At 39.1% G+C, this 21,357-nt stretch overlaps 1 protein-coding gene across 1 annotated transcript; it reads left to right on the forward strand.

Moving 5' to 3' along the window:
* The first annotated feature begins 30 nt into the window (after positions 1-30).
* Positions 31-21,357, forward strand: LOC139141856 (SR-related and CTD-associated factor 4-like). Its single transcript, XM_070711596.1, has 12 exons — positions 31-230; positions 9,838-9,966; positions 10,400-10,468; positions 10,766-10,958; positions 11,588-11,982; positions 12,605-12,705; positions 13,176-13,398; positions 14,313-14,682; positions 15,097-15,197; positions 17,460-17,567; positions 17,937-18,111; positions 18,385-21,357. The coding sequence occupies exons 1-12, from the start codon at positions 201-203 to the stop codon at positions 21,012-21,014; spliced, it is 4,524 nt and encodes a 1,507-aa protein (XP_070567697.1). The 5' UTR covers positions 31-200; the 3' UTR covers positions 21,015-21,357.

Raw genomic sequence — 21,357 nt, forward strand, 5'->3', positions numbered from 1 at the left:
TTCGACCAATTACATTTGAGGTTGTAAAACAGTCTTATATTATGGGATGTTCACGTTGCACGCCATTTTCCAGTCACCTGCGTGCTTAAATTTGATTCATTTGGAAACATTTCACCGCAAAATTGAATATTTTTATGGGTTTTGAGTAATCACATCGACTATACCACAAATTTCCATAGTTGTTGGGCACTAGATGCACCATGGATGCTGTAAGGACATTCAACAATGAGGTAGGTATATTTCGAAGAAAGACGTGGTTCAACAACTTCGGGGAGGCATGGAGGGCTTTGGCCGTCGCAAACTCGAAAGTAATGAAGTAAATACGTTATGATATTGTTGATACCAGAGCCAGAATGATGTTTACCTTCAATGTTATTTGTAGGCAAAGATCAAGTATAAAACAGAGTATTTATTTGAGGCGTTTGATCTCAACATTTATCAAAATGTAAAAATGCAACGTCGCTTTCGGTTCACGGGCGCGTGCTCTGCCGTACCCTGGCAACGTATGTATCATCTTGTCCCACTGGTGCTCACTGAAAACTGCATTTACATGAATTTTATTCATCCGATCCCTTTGCATCACGTAGACATTTTGTTATCGAGACTTCTTTGCGCCAAACGCATGACATGCCCAATATATCTTCATCAAAATCATCCACAAATCGCAAGTGGGGATTGAGCATTCATCAGCAGCGTGACGCCAAGCAGAACACAGTGCAAGTGTGTTCGTCTTCTACGCATGTCACGTTTTCGTATGGATCTCCAAAATGTGAGACTTTCCGACTATGAACAGTTGCATCTGACTAAAAATACCATGGAAGGACATCAGAATTTTTTCTATACTTCGATCACATCGTTATTGGTCTGATTCTGAACTGTTGCACACTGACCAACTGCACAGTGTGCACACTGATACGCTCTCTGCGTGGCAAAAGCTGGCATCCTGAAGAAGTTACGTGCTTTGCCGCCGTACCACCGGAAACGCTGGCTGTCAAAAGGCGGAAGACAAATGATAAACGTAACTTTTCGCCAAATTTTCTAAAGTTCATCGACTGTTAAGCTGTTTCTCAGACAACTCCAGGAATTGTATCCGTAAGACCTGGTTAGTTTGACCACCGTCGTACAAATTAACAAATTTTATCAAGAAACAAATGTGGTTTTGAACATAGACAGTAGAAGGAGCTACTGCCTTCTGCTCTCAATGATCTGAAATTGGTGAAACCTTGTCGGGTGCTCCTGTTATAATGCTGTATCACTTAAGTACACAAGACAATATTTGCACGTCCATAGGACTACGAAAATTTCACCCTACAGAATTAAACATGAAATACAATCTACACTCTACCTCAGACTTCTAACTTTTAAGTTGTATTATCTCTGTCACACATACAAGTAAGAGAAGGGATCAAAGTTAAATGTGTGCATCAACTATGTTTCACACTGAATGATGAAAGTCATTGACTATAATATGGTGGTCATCTAAAAAATACCCCAACACAGTCATTTTACCCACTCATTGATGCACACCTAGGATTATGAATCGTTTTTCTACGTCATTTTGAAGACTGAGTACAATACTTTCTATGTGTTTTCTGTATACTGCCATGGATGACTTGATGGAACAGTGATTTGGAAGCTACTTGCAGCATTTAACTTTGCCTGCCTCTACGAAGAAATGTGATAAAGCGAGGAAATTTTAGTACCAGAAGACTTGTAAAGACACCATTCTGGTGTACAAAGAGTTGTGTTTTCTTTACAAAAGCCAGTGTTACAATTCTTTGTTGTAGCGGATTATAATAATTAGGGGATCACCATCTGCAGTGTAGGAGATTGAGAAATTTGGCTTGCAAATTGCAGCAAACAAAGTTGACAAAACTGGAAATTTGTAGGGTAGTTAACGCCTGGTTGATATGGTGCAGGGTATTGTTTTTCAGTCATACACATCGTGCTTATCAGGTTTTGTATCAACATGCAGCAGTTTACCATTCACATACCATACACATCTAAATTTTGTGTTTTGGGATTTTATGTCATTAGTAAATAGTAATTTCAATAAAACATTTTTAAAATTAAGATCTTGCCAAACAGAACAACCAAAATCTGGATGATCAGAGTGATCAGGTAAATACGATTAACAACATGCACAGTGTGCATATTGGTCTTGAAATATACAAGCACCAAGGTAACATGGACATACATAGTGCATCAGATGACAGATAACTCGCACCTTTTCCAACCCACTTCGAACCAACTCTTCTGTTACTAACTCTCGTGATACCAACTCGCCCGTTTTTTGAGATGTACATGTAGTATATCTTGTGTTATAGATTCCATGTACCCTGTGTTGTAAAGTTTAATGGTGACAAGTACCTGTCAAAAATTAGCTATTGACACATGGGATGTTTTTTGCCAAAATTCACCACATTTTAGTGAAATGTGAGAAAACTGCTCTTCTGCCACTCAAATGAAGAACACGTTCTCCCATGTAAAAGTCACAAAATTAGTTCAAATAAGTCTCACAATGTACATTCAACATTTTGTATGCGGTAGCAAAAGCTGTTGATATCATGTTTGACAGACCACATATGCACACAGAGACTGTGATCGAAAGTTAATATATAGAGTTGATCATTTGTCAGGACAAGGTAAGTTAATATATAGAGTTGATCATTTGTCAGGACAAGGTAGTCATAAAAATCACAAATTGGTTTTGAGCAAGTTGGTATCAGATGAGTTTGAATTGGGCAAGTTGGTTTCGGGTGAGTTAGAATTAAGCGAGTTGGTTCAAAAGCAGGCTGGGAAAGGTGCAAGTTAACTGGTACCCGAGTGCATCTGGATATTTCAGCCCTGTGATGCTGTTAAAACATTGGCAAATAAATGATCGAAAGTAGGTAACAGGGAAAAGTTGATACCTTGGAAATTGTGAATAAATGAATGGCCAGTGGTGTGAAACAAGGTATGTTCTAAATACATTGCTGTATTGCCAGCCAGAAATCTTTTAAGGTGCTGAATGAAGTTGTTGGATTTTGATACCATTCTGAAAGAGCATTCAGATTGAGAGAAGTGTAAACTTATGAAAGTACCTTCTTTATATTATCCATTAATTAGCGTAAGGTTTGACTCAGTCTTATCGAGCACAAAATAATCATGGTCAAAACATGGTGTTGAGAATGATACCATATATGTTAAAAGTTACCAAGGTAACTCAATTATTCACTTCAGTGAATTTCATCCGAATGTACAAAGAAAAGAAGGTAACCAATTTGTGCTAAACATCCAGCCAGTTTTCAAGGTTAGGTGACACTCACATCCACCAACTTCCTGCAGTTACTGTGTCAATTTTGCAAGTCCTACCATGTATGTAGGTATCATGTACAAGTGTAAAAACATTCAATACTTTGATGGTGTGTACAGAGGATGATTTGAATAAATATTGCTATGGGAATGAGATTACATGAGTTTGATTGAAGAGAACTACTGTTTAGGACACTCTGGGCAGGGCAATTGTCATTGTAGCAGACAGAAAACCAGTGTAAAGCCTCAAGATCCCACCAAGATATGCACCTGGACCAAAGTATACTGGTGAAACAAATATTCCAGAAATCATTGAAAGTACAAACCATAGGAAATCACTGAGAAGATCAGAAACACTTTGCTAACTTCAAACTATGTCACCTTTTGACATACATTGTGACACAATGCATTGTCTCAATCTGCCATGAAAAGTGCTGACCTAATCCTACAGAAGTTATACATATCTGCAAGTGTTTTGCAGATGACAGACGACTTTTTCGAATGTTATATCTGTAACCCTCATCCTGCCAAGTTCATCAGTCACCGTCAGGTCAAGTTGGTTAAAACCAATGAGGCATATCATGTCCCATATGTCGCATTTCAATGAAGACAAGAAAATTTTAAAAGCCTTTGAAAACACAGATACTGTGAACATGATTTTACTGACTTAACATGCTATAACATATGAAAAGTAGGTTATATGTAAAGATTCTTGTTCAATACTCCTTTTTACTGACTTGGCAGATGAAGAAATGACAGGCCTGGCCGGATAAGGATTGAAAGTCAGTGTCTCCAACATTAGACAAGAGATTAGATAAACACTGAAATTGTAAAATATTATGTTGCATAAGAAAATTTACATATTGTTAAGGTCACAAGATCACTGTTATCAAGTTTAATCAAATTCAACACTGCAAGATGTGGCTCGGCACCTCTGTAGTAACAAATACAAACCCGAAACCAATTCAGTCTTAATTGTTATTGTAGGTTTCCTCACTTATATTTGACTCAGATTTATTCGAATAGTAAATACCTTTGCGTTGTATTTTGAGTGGATTTCATTCTCTGACAATTAGTATGAACATTATCAAATCATCACATTGCTTTGAACCAGTAGTATTATGTTCACACAACAGTCACTGTTTCTATGATATGATCTGATTCTGATCCTGAGTGACTATCAACCAAATACAGAGGACAGATGTGCTGAAAAGCTAGTGTAACAATAAATAAGAGATCTGTCCCATGCACCCCGGCATAGTCCATTGCAGTCAGACTCACTTCCTGTAGATGAAAATGACAATCAGAAAAAATGAATAAATACATAAGAGTGCAAAGTATAGAAAGTCAAATATCGATCTCAATTAATGTATGGTTACTTGTTCTGCGTATCAACAAATTCAACATGAGAATGCAGCAATATTTTTTTTAGTTTTTTTTCATTCACACTTATCATAAAGATAGATCCAATAAGTCAACAACCTTTCTCAGTAAATTTTGTGTTATTTCCAATACTGGTATAAAGCCAATAATTTTTTCATAAATTTGATTTAATTCCGATAAGTCAATATCCCTCTTTAGTAAATTTTGTTTTATTTCCAATAAATCAATGAGCTCTTTAGATCAAATTTCCAAGTACTATTGTTAGTTTTTACAATGCACTACACATTCTACGTGACAAAAAAGCAACTTAACGTCAAAGAATTCAGCTAGCAATAAATACTTTGTGTTGATTCTAATTTCAGAAAACATAATTGCTTGAACCTGGTGTGCACCAATTTCATTACTCTTATCTTAACACAAAGTTGTATAGTACATGTCATTATCTGTACAAATCAGTTGCAATCCTATTGAAAACACTTCAGAGAATTGGGAAGGTCACTTGAGGTCACTCATGGACAGAAAAGTGACAAGTTATCATTGTAGCCAGAACTGTTTAATTCCAGAGTATTTTTTATTGGCTCAGGTGGTACATTTCTTACACTTTACTTTACAATATCAAATTAGGCTAAGCACACAAGCTCACACAGCTGCACAGACAAGGATTGAAAATGTAATTTCAACTGAAAGTGGCAGTTCACTGTTTGTAGTAGATGGTTGGTAGATAAAATACTTGTCAATATAGTGTTCTTCATAGGTGTTGATTGCGTTACTGGCTACGCCTATTGCAGCCGACTAAACCCAGCTACCTAGTATACTTTGCGTTATGATGGTGACCCTTGACACAAGTCATGGCAGCTGCACTTGAATGATGTTATTATATCAACCCAAACAAAAATATTTGTGCCTTTTGATTTAGTGTTAAAGGGATACAGTCATCGGAATTGCTCTCAAAGGTTGTATGGGACCCATATGACCAATGTAAACATTGTATCCATGGTACGATGGTGATTGATGAAACTTAAAACATGTACGTCATAATCTACATCGAATAATTTAAATGTTGCATATATGATGATGAGGAGCGTCTAGATATCGTACGCCAAATACATTGTTTGTAAACAAGAAACTGCTAACAATAGTTTGCCTTAAATAAGTAATGTTATATTTGTAACTTTTGATCTTTATTGCTTGCAATCTTTATCAAAGTAAACAAACTTGCACCTGGCTATGACATGTGATTATGTACCCTTGAATATCATGGAATTGCAATGTATGCCACTATGTGTTCGGTGAATTTTGTCGTATTGTACCGCAGTGACGCATTTGGGTGAGTGATCACTTGTGGTTGCTTTTGGCACTCCGATAGGCCAGCTACCACAGGTATACACTTCAATCTGCAGCTATTCCCCAACAGCATGTATTGAACAAATGAAATTACACAAAAGTGTTTCACCTAGCAGTGTATGCCAATATTATAGTACTTATCACGTGCACAAACCAATTTTGTCCTCTCTGAACAAAAGAAACAGGATTAATACTGGGGTCATTGTATGTCACAACTACCTGCCTTTGTCATTGATTTTGTAGCATCAGAACATGTATGCATCATCTTCTGTATGCTTATCAATGTAAACAAACAACATGGTGGCTAGTGTTTCTCCTAAGATTGAAATTTAAGTCTGAAGAGAAGATTTCATTAAAATCAGTTGAAAGTTCATAATTGATACAATTTGACAAAGTTCATCAATTTATAAGCCATTGGTTTTGATTATGTTGCTCATGCAGAGGTTCTTAAACTTATGCCCATTATACCTGATATCCTGAATGGACAGTTGCCATGACAACAACAGGGAAACTGTGTCTAGGATGTGTACATCTAAGCCTGAGACATCATCATGATGTTAATATTTTCATAGACTGAAATAAAGTAATCCAGGCAAAGAAAATATTAGGTGTAACACCTTTATATTATTATAGATGTAACACCTGTATATTTCAAAATAAATGCATTAATATTTTTTTTGAAATAAAACGCTGCTGGTCGTGGTGTCTCACTGAATAAGTGCTGTTCATTAGGGTTGCAAGTTGATTTTGAACTGTGGCTGGCAGGAATGAGATGCAAGAGTCCATGCCATCGATATTCCATTGATTTCTCTTACTCAAAAATAGCATAACTTGGATTGTGCATGTGATAAGTATGTCATTCCATAGCCTGGCTCCCACTAGTGGTTTTCAGACACACAACCAAGACATTCTGTCTCAATCACAGCCTGGTGGTCTAACCTGCACAAATGTCCCAGATTTTGGGGGACAGTTATGCAAGTGAGAAGAACACCATGGTTGTGTGACTGAGGTCACATCATCCACTGGTGTTGACTCCATGACCTATATTGAATAAATTCAAAATCATAGCAAAGGTGCAAACTTTAACTGAAGAATTCATGTTGAAGATGAAACGCCATAGTGCCAATGTTTTTCAAGGTGTGTTCATGGTCACACTCCATGAATATTTAATATCAATAGAATTCATGTCACTAGACCAGTCTGTGGTACTAGTATTTTGTGCACAGCAGATTATGCATATACATCAAAGTAAATACCATAGCTGGGACAATTTAGTTATTCTCAATTTTTTTTTGGTTCAGCTCAAAAAATACAATGTTAAGTTGTGATATGGGGACAACTAGTTGCTCTGAGTCATTTGCTTGATCATTAAAGACTGCTTAGCAGTCACCATACATCTTGAAAGATAATGTAAGGTTTTATTTTATGCCATAGTTGTGGTCACTTATATTTTCAGAATGTCATTAATAATTCATCACATTCATATCACTTTTTCGGCTGTGGATAATTCAATTATTCAAAAAGTTTAGCAACCAGCCAATAAAGCAGTGTAGCAAAACAGTATTTATCATTAGCATATAACCTTTAATTTCTAAACTGTCCCAGGAAGTATCACATTCCCTAATCAAGGAACTGGTTTATTTTACATCTTTTTATCAGTGTTCCTTTACACAAATGTCATGGAAAAAATTGCTCCAGTTTTGGCATATTGTTTGCGATGAATACAACTTCGTTACCATAAAGATTGACATACATTTTGGAAATTTGATTCTAATTTCAGCTAATTCAGTTCACAGATGCTAAATATGAAAATAAAAAGTATGTACACAAAACCATCTTACAAAGAGGCATAATTGGTTTTAGCATTATTCTCCAAATGTATTGTAGAAGAAAATGTGTGAAACCGAATTTTAAGTGTAGGTTATCGCCCGCTTGAAACGTAAACAACGAGGCGGAGCCGAGTTGTTTTACGTTTCAAGCGGGCGATAACCTACTTATAGCCGTCGAGCTAAGAGGGAACCCAGGATTAGCGTTTATCACTCCTGTCAGACAGCGCGGAATCCAAGAAACCCAGGATTAGCGTTTATCACTCCTGTCAGACAGTGCTTACGATTAAAATGTTTTGTTTTCAGGCAACCTAATTTTTCGGGCCACGTAACTTGCCCATCAGACCACCATGACCTTGACACATTTCAAATTAGGGAAAAATGTACCATGCTTAAACCACTCACACACCTACACATGAAAAATAACAACTTTTTAGAGGTTGTCAAGTTATCTTCATTCTTTATTATCAATAAATCATAGAGTGTACGGTCTATGAATAAATTGCGAACAAAATACTAATGTGTTTCAAGCCGGTGATGACCAACTTATAGCCGTCCAGCTAACATGCAATTGAGTCTCTGACAGTCAATGAGTCAAGAAATCCTTTTGAAACCCATATATCATCAATCATCTAACTCTGAAAAATCAAAGTTATACGTCAAAATTTACATCCGAATCTGATGATAATATCCCGTCCTTGTACTGGAAATTCTTATGACGGTAGTGTGAATCGCGAGGTTTCTTGAACTTCTTCGACTATTTTGCACTACGCACAGTAAGGCTGCTTGGCGTTACAGTTGCGGTTCCTGCGCTTAGGTAGTTGAGACAGTCGGGAGCATACGGTTCACCTTCTTTGTTTCTTACCTCCATTACAAAGTGGCTCAGGAACACATCTAAATCAAACGCGTTGCTATCCAAACTCTACCAGATTGTCTGCCATGGGAATTTGTAGCTGCTTCCCCAAAACCTCTGTAGCATTTCTCGCCTCGGCCCACTGATTCCACACGCGGACACTCCAGCTTCTTCTGGTGTTTTGCGGCACTCTTCCACGCACTTTTTCCTTAATATCGTCTTCAGACATGAAATGGAAGCGATTACGTGCTGCAGCCATCGTGGTCTTCAAATTAGTTTTCTTTGGAGGCAAACCTTTGAGATGTTACTCGCTACACAATTAGGAGCTTGAATGAAAATCTCATCTTGCGTTTTTCTAACGCCCTTACTGTCGGCGACGCACAGCCTAGCACTAATTTATATAATCTCAATTGATATTAGGTCGTGTGTATTATTTCAGGTCGTCTTTCCTATTAACACCTCTGTGGTTTTGTTTCAGTACTTAATCATTTATCACCCGCTTCCAAGTTTTCTTTCAGTAGTTAATCACTTATCACCCGCTCGCAAAAAACCCAACCACACCTGATAAGTCGTCCTGAGCAACAATTTTAATCCTCAAACACATCAAATGCTGGGTAAACATTTTGACAGATTCAGGCTATAAAATGTTGTATACTAGAATTTGTGAAGATGTAAATACAGGTTTTAAAGTGTTCTGAAAATGTTAACAGCAAAATGTATTACTCTTGTGATTAAACCTTTTCTCATCTTAATTTATACTTGTCTATGTGGATGAATTGCAAAGGGAAAATATAAAATCTGACAACACCCTGGTCCATTTAAAGTGGTCAATTTCTCATTGGTCTATTTCAAGTGAAAATGTATTATTCCATGGAAGAATATGTTCTACATATGGTTCTGACAAAATTGTGAATGTGTGGTCAAAGTGCTGATTTTTTTTTGCTTTCTTTATCATTGATGAGCATAAAAATTATCACAAAAAACAAATTATGGGAAATGAATGGTACAATTGCATTTCCAGAAATTTTGTTTACTATTCACTTTCTGTTTAATGTTCAAGGTAACAGGCGATATCCATGGTAACTGTTTTATGAAAATCCTGTTTCACTCCCGCACTCCTATCTTCTTACCACACAGCTGTCCAGCATCTACGAATGCAAGCCCCCTATCTCTAGGGCTAAAATGACATCAGTGACAAAGGCGGCTATAAAGGCTATAAAATTCTACAAGCATGTCGTTCAGAGTGTTGAGAAGTTCATTCAAAAGGTAAGATATGGTTCATCTTTAGTAGACTAATGCATACATAGAGAAAAAAGAAAAAAAAAAAACTGTTTTTGTTAGGTTATTTGACAACAGCTGTGAGTCTGACAGTAATATTACAGTGAAAGATGAATTATTAACCTAAATATGATAGCCTGAACATTCCTAACATAGGAAGAACAAGCATTTTTTAAATGCTTATCCAAAGGATTTGCTTGTATTAAATGAAGATCTACTGAGACCTGAGTTACTAGTACTTGAGTAATGGAACACATTTTGCTGCTGTTGCAGAGTAGTGAGTTGATATAGTACATAGCAGGGTAAGGACATGCTACAGCATGACAGAACAACGTGGACTAGAATGTGACATCAGACTATAACAGCAACTGAAGATGTTCAATGATACACTTGCAATTATTGTCATCCTTTTGTTTTTCAGTGTCGTCCAGAGTACAAGATTCCTGGTCTGTATGTGATTGACTCTATTGTTAGACAGTCCAGACATCAGGTATGTAAGACTTTGAAAATCAGGCCACTCTAGTCTCTCCATAATGTACAAGATATTTACAGTCTTCCAAAAGAAGGTACACTATGTATATTCTGCCATAGAGAGTGAGTGATATGTTTTCCATCTGGTTTGGAGTTAATTCGTATAGTACTTGTTAGAGAAGATTTAGTTTGTTTAATGCGTGCAAACTCATATTCATATCAAATATATGTGTCTAAAGTTTTGCAGCAGTAATGTTCTGTGTGTGACTTTATGGTGTAATGCCTTGTAACATTTCTTTTTGATCATTTTGTCTAGTTTGGAGCAGACAAGGATGTCTTTGCTCCGAGATTTGCCAAGAATGTGAACAACACCTTTCAGCATCTGTTCAAGTGTCCACCTGATGACAAGGCTAAAGTGGTACGGGTGCTAAACCTCTGGCAAAAGAATGGTGTTTTCGGTGCTGATATCATCCAACCTTTGCTTGATATGGCTAACCCAGAACTAGCAGGTAACCTAGAAAAGTCAAGGAGATCTCCATAGATCCTTCTTCAATGTCACTGTCTCTGTCAAGTAGCATTGTGATGTACATGTTGTTTTCTATATCTTTTATTCATTCCTACCCAACAATCTGTACCTCTTGTGTTTATTAACGTGGAAAAACTATGATAATCTGTATCAGTTGTAGCTTAGTGAAAATGTAGTGTGTAACATGCAGAAAGGAGTAAATTTGAGTTGTTAGGAATTGTTACCAGTGATATAGCACAGGTGTGCCTGAGCAGACAATTTGGAATTTAATGCCATGTCACTTTCCTGCTGTATCTTTGTGTGTTTATATGCATGGGAAATGTCAGCTGAAAGTTTTCTTCTGTATCACCCAAAAAGTATGTACATCATACATAGATGCATATTGCAAAGTTTTCTGTACATATGGCCAAGTCCTGATATCAGTATAAAAATAATGGACTTGTTAAGAATTGTGATCAATCTTATTACACAATCACAGCTTGGTGTGTCTCAGTATTTTTCAAATGTATGAGTGGACATTAGTACATAAAAACTGAAAAATCATTCCCAGCCCAACCATGTCACAATTTATGTCAGACAAAGCTCTGTAGACAAACTCATCGTCTTCTCCAGGACAAAATGCAGAAGCTGCAGCAAAAACAGAGCCCCCTGTTGTGAAGCAGGAACCGCCAGCTGTGGCTGAGGCAGTGACAACCAAAGACCCTGAAGATGTACAGGAACAGACTGCTCCGCCAACCATGGCATCCCTGCAACACCTGATACAGCAAACTCAGGAAGCACAGCATCAACAGCAACAGACGCTGCAGCAACTTCAGGTTCTGCAGCAGCAAATCCAGAAGCAGGCCCAGCCATCACCCAAGCCTCCTCAGCTGGACAACTCTTTCATGGCACAGATACAGGCACTTAGTGCTTCACTGGCTGTTGCTACAGCAGCTGCTGTCAACAAACCAGGTGCCACAGCACCCCAGCCAAGTGAAGAGAAATCTTCAAATTCAGGATTCAATAAGGTAAGAGACGGACTAGAGTAGCAGATACATCTTGCAGAAGCTAACCGTTATAAATTCCTGTAAGTTTTCATCGTAAAGTGCTTTAATTTACAAAAGCCTAGAAAGTCGTCATCCAGTTTAGGAACTGTGCTTACATTTCTGCCGTCTAACAGTATCACTGTGTTGATACACCAATGAACAGCCGAGAAAATGATGTAGGAATATTTACCAGCAAAACTTGTACACTGTGTAGTATGCCAACACAAGTCACCCTGGCATAAGGCTTGATAATACCCCTGTCAAGCAAGCACAGATCACAAGTAAATCTCACTGCACTTGAAAACTAGGTTACAAATTTGGGAACTTTCTCTCATTCCATCTAAGAAAATTGACTCATCCTGTGAGTTTTCAATGAAATTTCTTTTGCCGTATACATTTGGTGTTAATTAGATTTCAACTTCACGAGGTCTTTCATCCCTTGAATGTAAATTAAACCATTTGACGGTCGCTTCCATATTAGCTATTCCACACACATAAGCTCTGTTCATGCTATGTACATGTGTGCCATCAATAATTGTGCACACTGTTTACTTAGTCATAATCATTTACTGACTTCTGAAATGCTGTATGTTGATGGTGACAGGCGTTATTGGATTTTGACTATGGTGATGAAGATGAGGACACACAAGACAAGACAATAGAGAAAAAAACATCACCAGCACCAGAAACACTGCCAACAGCTGGGTAAGTTGTCCAAGGACTTGGGTGGTTAAACTTGGAACCACAGTACAAACAATACCATGCGTAGCATAGAAATATGTGTTTTAATATACCCACTTTGTACCAGTGGGTGGTTTGCATACTCCAATAGTGATCTCTTGGGTGTACTTAGTCTGTAGAACACCACATGTACTTTTCATTGGGGAATAGAAGCAGTCATGCGTTAGACATACTTAGTGTGATCCCCAACAGGAAATTTCTGTTCATACAGACTTTGAAAGAAGGAAAGGGTGAAATACATCATGGACTTATAAATACATTGTGGAGTAACATGTATTTAATACACAAGTAGCAATAATGTAACATAATTGTCAACATGCTACCTAAAGATTTTTCAAAGAGTGCACTTTTAAAAAATAGCATTATATGAGGTGTTTTATTTCCAAATTGTCCTGCAATATTTTATTAACACTGTACTCTGATCATTTTGCCAGGGGTACAAGCAGTGGGGCGGTACCATCATTTCCAAATGTGGAGCTGATACAACAGTTGACGGAATCTCTAAAACACGGTGAGGCCCAGTCAGGTCTGCAGGAGCAACTCAAACAGAGGCTGCAACAACAACAACAGCAGCAACAACAACAACAATCACAGCAACTACAACATCAAGAACAGTACCAACAGATGGATCAACAGTTCCATCAGCAATCACTGCCGGTATGAAACAAATTCTTTCATTCCCAGAGGGTTTTTAGAGTCATCCTTATCTTCTAGGTCTATCAAAATCTATTTTTTAAAGGGGAAAGTCATATTTTGGGCCATTCTTCATGTCGAGAGCAACTGAAATATCTACTTAACCTGTTCACCCCAATTCTCTGTAAACAGGTCCTCAGTCATCATTGGTTTGGACCAAACCACAGTGGTAAAAGGGGTTAAAACTCTACTGATTAAGTCAAACAATGTTGATGAGAAACATGATGACTAATAAATGTACCCATGCTGTTCTTTCTCAAAGGTTTCTGTTCATCAGAGGAGCAATACTATATCATTATACTACAAATTACATCATTTTATCATCAGAATGCCATAAATTACATCACTTTTTCATCAGAATGCCACAAATAACATCACTATTTTATTTGACTGTGTCGTAGGTCTGGAGGTTTTTTTTAGCGACCTCTCTTTGAGCTAGGCATATTTCAGGATATTATATAACAAACATGACAGACTGTGCAAATACTGGACAATTGATAAGGTCTACAGATCGTGACTTTGTGTCCTTATTACAATAACTAGTTTGGTTGCAAACTTTGAACATTTGTGTGTGCTTACATCACCTTACAATGGTTTTGTCATAGCTGAAATCATGCAAATTTGTCAACTGAAATTCAGAGGCAAAGGTGTAACGTGTTTTCTTGTTCCATGGAAATGATCACCATACAAACTTGAAGTAAGTGCAGGTCTGATTGTGGTACCACATGCTTTCCAGACAAATGAAACAATTTTCATTCTACTGCAATATATAGAGTAGTCCATAAGTTGTGATATGTTGCATACTTGGGTCACAGTTGATGAATTTACAATCTCTTGTTCCTAACACTTGATTATTCTATTCAAAATACCGTACCTAGCCTCAAGACATGGGCCAGCCACACCAATTTTCAGAACCAATGGAGTTAGAGGAGTCCTCCCAGCCAACCGCCAGTGAAGAAGATACAGTGGTTTGGAAGAGAGAGAGTGATGAAGACAGACAAGAGGAGAAGCGACGTAGATCCCGGTCCCCAAAGAGACACCGTTCCAGGTCTCGCTCAAGGTCAAGATCACCACGCCGTCGACGTCGCAGGTCTCGCTCTCGATCAAGGAGCCGTTCCAGGAGAAAGCGAACCCGATCCAGATCCAGATCCAGATCTCCAAGGCATAAGGAGAGACGCAAGGAAAGAGAAAGGGAAAAGGAGAGACTGAAGAAAGGCCTTCCTCCGATAAAATCCAAACATCTCACCGGTAAGTTAATGTGCTTCTTTGAAAGAATGAATGAAAATTTACATGCAGATAGCTCTGATAAAGTCCATGGACCGAAGAAACATGATTTAATCTGCAGAAATACCAGACTTGGAAGATATCCTCGCAGGATTTTAGAATTTTGATTCTTCATAACGCTAAAAAAATTTTTGAGGAGTCTTTCCCTCTCCCATAGTACTAGATGAATCCATTTTAACAGGTTATATTGATTTATTGAAATGTCTTTGTTGTGTTCATGGCATCTCTGAAAATAAGATAAATTCAAACTAAGCTAGCTACTGATGGTAAGGTTAATTTTGATATTCCAAAACTTAGCAACCATATTAATTACAATGGAAGGGTTAACTACAGCTGTAGCCAAGCTAACATGAGAACAACTCTCTTTGTTTATTTTAGTGTGCTCCACTACAGTGTGGTTAGGACATCTGACTAAATCTACCAGCGAGAAAGAAATAAAAGATACCTTTGAGGAGTACGGACCAATTCAATCTATTGATGTAAGTACATAGCATTGCTTTTATTCCTTATTCTGCCACAACTATCACTTCCCCCATCTGTGAGTCTGTAGAAAGCAATGTTCATCCAAAACCTATACATTATATTGCATATTTTCAGCTACTTAGCATGGTGTGTTATAGCAGGTTTATTAGTCCCCACGGACACCGTCCGGGGGGACTTATAGGTTTGGTCATGTCCGTGCGTGCGTGCGTGCGTGCGTGCGTGCGTCCGTGCGTGCGTGCGTGCGTCCGTCCGTCCGTTCACGCAGATATCTCTGAGATGCCTGGAGCGATTTCATTCAAACTTGATACAAGGATTACTTCATATGGCATACAGATGCACGTCAATTTGTTTTGTGATACGATCCAATATGGCCGCCAGGCGGCCATTTGTTACGATTTTTTCATGTACAGAGCCATAACTCAGGCATGTTCCAACCGATTTTATTCAAAGTTGGTATAAGGACATTGACCAATGTCATACAGATGCACGTCAATTTGTTTTGTGATACGATCCAATATGGCCGCCAGGCGGCCATTTTATTACGATTTTTTCATGTACAGAGCCATAACTCAGGCATGTTCCAACTGATTTTATTCAAAGTTGGTATAAGGACATTGACCAATGTCATACAGATGCACGTCAATTTGTTTTGTGATACGATCCAATATGGCCGCCAGGCGGCCATTTTATTACGATTTTTTCATGTACAGAACCATTACTCAGGCATGTTTTGACCGATTTTATTCAGAGTTGGTACAAGGACATTGACCAATGTCATAGATATGCACATCAATTTGTTTTGTGATACGATCCAATATGGCCGCCAGGCGGCCATTTTATTACGATTTTTTCATGTACAGAGCCATTACTCAGGCATGTTTTGACCGATTTTATTCAGAGTTGGTACAAGGACATTGACCAATGTCATAGATATGCACATCAATTTGTTTTGTGATACGATCCAATATGGCCGCCAGGCGGCCATTTTATTACGATTTTTTCATGTACAGAGCCATTACTCAGGCATGTTTTGACCGATTTTATTCAGAGTTGGTACAAGGACATTGACCAATGTCATAGATATGCATGTCAATTTGTTTTGTGATACGATCCAATATGGCCGCCAGGCGGCCATTTTATTACGATTTTTTCATGTACAGAGCCATAACTCAGGCACGTTTCAACCGATTTTATTCAAAGTTAGTACAAGCTTATTGACAAATGTCATAGCTGTGCACGGCAATTTGTTTTGTGATACGATCCAAAATGGCCGCTGTGCGGCCATTTTATTACGATTTTTCATGTACAGAGCCATAACTCAGGCATGTTCCAACCGATTTTATTCAAAGTTGGTACAAGGACATTGACCTATGTCATACATATGCACGTCAATCTGTTTTGTGATACGATCTAATATGGCCGCCAGGCAGCCATTTTATTACGATCTTTTCATGTACAGAGCCATTTCTCAGGCATATCCGCATGTTTTGACCAATTTTATTCAAAGTTTGTACAAGGACATCGACCAATGTCATAGCTATGCACATCAATTTGTTTTGTGATGCGATCCAATATGGCCGCTGTGCGACCATTTTGTTACGATTTTTTTCATGTCCTGAACCATAACTCTTACATGTATCAAGCGAATTCATTCAAAAGTATTTTTATCACAGACCTAATGAAGAGGACTCTATCCTCTTTGAGGACCTGTAATCAAAGTACCGATTAACAAGTGGGGACTGTGTCATCAACGATGACTTGTTCAGTAAAAATCATGTATAAAGTATCAATGTTTTTAGGAGCCTTCAAATGTTTAAATCATGTTGGGCATGTTATGCCTCCCATGTTTTGACCTGAAAGTGAAATATAACTTGACAGGATAAGAGTTAATGATAGTATATTGTAAAAGTGTGCACGTTGTCTCACATTAAATGACCACTATGGACGTATACATCACATGCATACTACCGTTAACACAGATGCTAAAGGCAAAAGTAAAAAGTACCATCTTACAGCCACCACGTCTGATATAGCTCCTATTATCTTTTTTACCCCAATGGAGCAACATACACATTGTTCAGTGAAACTTAATTATCAAACAGGCTGAGGTGGTTTATATTCTTCTGAATTGTTAGGAATGAACAAACAAAAGTATGAAACAATGTCTTGTTGCCAGCTAGACTTTTATAAAGTGTGGGTAATAAAGAGCAACACAGAAATCAACTGATAATGCTGAATGTATTGTTCTTCTAATTTAGATGATTCCACCAAGAGGTTGTGCATTTGTATGTATGGTTCACAGACAAGATGCATACAGAGCACTACAGAAGTTGAAGAATTTGAAGATCCATGGAAACACCATCAAGGTAATTACATATACCAACACAGGAAGGCTGATGTCTCTCTATATCAGTGCTGGTCATACTTCTGTCTCCCAAGTTGCACCTATTTGAAGGATAATCTTTGAAATTATGTACAAATAATTAGTGATCAATTCAGCATAAATCTGAGATCAACTAAGTAAATATAATGCTGCAGTTTTAGAATGAAAATAAAATGCTGATTACCATTTTGTTTGTGTAATTCTTGCGTATCAAGTTTACTGAAAACTGTAACTTGTTATGATTTGTGAAATATCGCTTGGACGCCCTTGTGTAGATAACTTTCTTTGATATCCTTTGTCTGATTACGTATATATCCTTCTTAATGTAATGTTAATTTTCCTCTCACAACAGATGACGTGGGCAACCAATAAGGGCATAAAAGGCAATACTTACAAGAAATACTGGGAGGTTGATCTAGGTGTGACGTACATCCCTTGGGAAAAGCTGCCAAAAGACACAGATCTAGATTCACTTTCGGAGGGTGGTATGATTGACAAGGAAACACTGCCTCCAGAACTTCAAAAAGGTATTGAACTTTATTCATATCAAAACATGCTACTAAGTGTTCATTAATAATGCTTAATGCCATAAAATAATTATGCAGTAAATAAGTGGTGAAACAAACAGTAGTGTTGGCTCCATGGTTTAAATTTTTACCGTGGACCAGACTTTTTCGTGTGAAACACATTCTGTAACTACTTTCCTCATCCACTATGCTAATCACTTGTCATGCTTTATCTTCATTTTCAACAATTATAATATACCTAATGGTCTTTCTATTGTTGCTTTAATCCCACAGGTGAAGAAGGGGAAAATAGTCAGCAATCAGAAGAAAAGAAGGATTTGGCAAAGATGTCTCAAGATGACTTGATAGCAATGGCTGCAGCACAGGCAGCTGCCGATACAGGGGCCACCAGCCAGCAGGGTACACCTATGACAGACCAGGGCACCCCAAGCCAGACACCAGGCAGCACACCAATACACACTCCATCCCATACACCACAGACAATAGCTGGGATGCCATCAACATTGCCAGCAGCAGGAGTAATGGTACGACCACCTGGATATCCACCAACCATGCCATTTCCACCATTTCCTGGATTCAACCCCACTGTGCCACCACCTCCATACAGCATTCCCGGTTATCCAAGGCCACCAATGGGAGTACCACCACCTGGCATGCTGGGTCAAATGACCCCCGCTCCAGTACCACCAGTGAGGCAACCGGCACCTCAGGCTCAACCAGTGAACCCCATCAAGACTGGCAGTGAACCTGATAATCATACACCTGAACCAAAACTTGGATTCCATAACCAAGGTGACAAATCTTCCAGTGACTTGCAAGATTCCAAATTACACCAATCAAGGTTCAGCCAGCTTCATGCCACCCAGCAACAGATTGCCAGCCATATGGGAGTCAATAAACCAGGAGTTGGCGAACAGCCACCCAGTATAAACCAACCAAAGGAAACATTAGGTTCTGACTTTCCGGGACCGCAGGGACAAAATGGAACAGTGACATCTCTTGCCGGCCCTATGCCAGGCCAGAGAATGCCCTTCATGCAAGGAGTAATGAATCAGTTAGGTGTCAGAATGGCCATTGGTATGGCAGCAATGCGACAGAACCAGATGAACCAAGGTGTTGGCACTATGGGTGTTCCACCAACGTCTCAGATGGCAAGTACAGTGAGTTCAACTCAGTCTACTGCTCAAGAAATGAGCACCATGAGCCAGCAAGGAGGACCAAGAATGCCCCTCCTCCCTGCACCTGGACAAGGTGGCCTTCTCAACAGACCAGGACTAGCAACCTCTATTGGTGGGCAGATACCCAATCTTATGAGCATTAATATCCGGGGACAGAGTCAGCTCAACCCACAAGCATTGAACCGTTTAACCAGCATCCTGCATGGGCCACCTGGGGCCATGCGACCAACCTTAATGACCCCAGGTATACCTCCAAGATTACCGGGCATGGCCCCTACTTCAATGGGACAGGGTGACCAACAGACCAGGGGGACCACTCCAGGTGTACAGCAAGGACCTATTCAGTACCCTTTACCAGGACTACGAGTTGCAGCAAACATATCAGGAATAGCAGGTGCTGGGTTTGGCTCTGGCCAAGCCAAACCACAGGGTGCAGGGCCAGGCATGTCACAAGTGCCCAATGCTCACTTTGGTAATAGAGATCAGTTCTCAGCTGCTCGAGATGTGGATGAGAGAAGGCTACCCGCAAGTGAAGACAGGGACTTTCAAGCCAATGATTTCCAGGATAGATTCAAGCGATCTGAAGTTGTTAACCGAGGTTTTAGTCAGGACAGAGACCGCTGGGGACAACAAAGTGATGACAGAGGCCCAAATAGAGGCATGTTCAATGAAAAATGGAATGCACCTGATCGGGAGAAAGATCGTGATAGAGGCTTTGATGCACCCTCTTTTGATCGTGGTATAAGAGATAATCAGGGACAAGGTATGCCAGAGAGACGTGACTGGAGAGATCGTGGTTTTGAAAGACCAGATAGAGATTGGAGAGATAACAGGAGCCATGATAGAAGAGACAGAGATTGGCCAGACAGAGAGAGGGGAAGAGATCGTGACAGGGATAGGGAAAGTAACCGTGACAGGGATAGGGAAGGCAACCGTGACCGAGACCGTGATCGCAGTCGTGACTATGACCGTGGTTGGGATAGGGATAATCGTCGCAGGGACTGGCTCAAAGAGGACAGAGATAGGCGTGGCGGAGACAGGGAGTCACGTGACCAAAGGGACTGGCGAGATAGTGATCGACATCGAAACAGATCTGAGATGGAGAGACATAGACCTGACACAGAGAGGAACAGATCTGAGACCGACAGCACTGAAAATGACAGACCACGGTCAAGATTTAGTGCTGATAATCAAAGTGATGATAACAAGAACATGGAGCAAGGCCCAGCTCAAGGTCAGCCAGATTCACAGAAGGACATTGTTGCTGATAATGTTGAAATGAAGGAAGCCCAGCCGCATGAAAACGTCAAAGAAAGTGAAAATCCTGACAAACACAATGAGAGTGAAGACAAAATGGCAAAACAAGAACCAGAAACAGCACCTGATATTGCATTGACACAGAAAGAGGAAAATGTGCCAGTCCAAGAAATCAAAGATGATGCACAGGATATCTCACAAGACGCTCCAACCATAGCGCCACCAAGTGACAAGGAGGAGATACAACTAGTAGTGAACCACACAAGCACAATTCAGCCAGATATTGAATTCAATAATTCTCAGGGAAATGAAAATGCTTGTGATGAGACGCCAGTGGAGCACAAAACGGATGGCAAAGTACAGCCCTTGCACTCTGACAGTACTGATGTGAATGCTGATGATGAAACTACCAAGACTGTAGAAAAAGCGGATGAAGCAGAAATACCATCAGAGCAGGCATCAGCCTAAACTCTGGATTATTTACATGCTGTTCTGTCTCTTCCGCATTGTCTGTATGGACATTCTAAAGTGAATTTAGCATTCCCATCTTTGTTCACAAATAAGACATTCTTTTTCACCATCATGTAAAGCTGCGTACCTTATCTGGATGTGTGTTTATGCATTGCATGATGCTTGAAACTCATAAGTCGTATAAGACACTGGCTTTTTAATTCAGCAGGTTCTATGTTGGTGATAGTTGCAATATGGAAACCAAGATTTTTTTTTAAGACAAATTCTTTGAAGGGTGATTTCTGATCATTCAAAGAGACGAAACTTGAAATAAATCTTACAAGTTTTTTATTTTTGTAAA

This window comes from Ptychodera flava, chromosome 10 (assembly GCF_041260155.1).
Source record: "Ptychodera flava strain L36383 chromosome 10, AS_Pfla_20210202, whole genome shotgun sequence".
NCBI classification, from domain to species: Eukaryota; Metazoa; Hemichordata; class Enteropneusta; family Ptychoderidae; genus Ptychodera; species Ptychodera flava.

Bases quoted from the DNA above. Each gene is read 5' to 3' on its own strand.
- LOC139141856 (XM_070711596.1), top strand. From the start codon at position 201: ATGGATGCTGTAAGGACATTCAACAATGAG. The intron at 17,568-17,936 runs GTAATTACATAT...CTCTCACAACAG, and splicing joins TCCATGGAAACACCATCAAG to ATGACGTGGGCAACCAATAA. The intron at 18,112-18,384 runs GTATTGAACTTT...TTAATCCCACAG, and splicing joins GCCTCCAGAACTTCAAAAAG to GTGAAGAAGGGGAAAATAGT.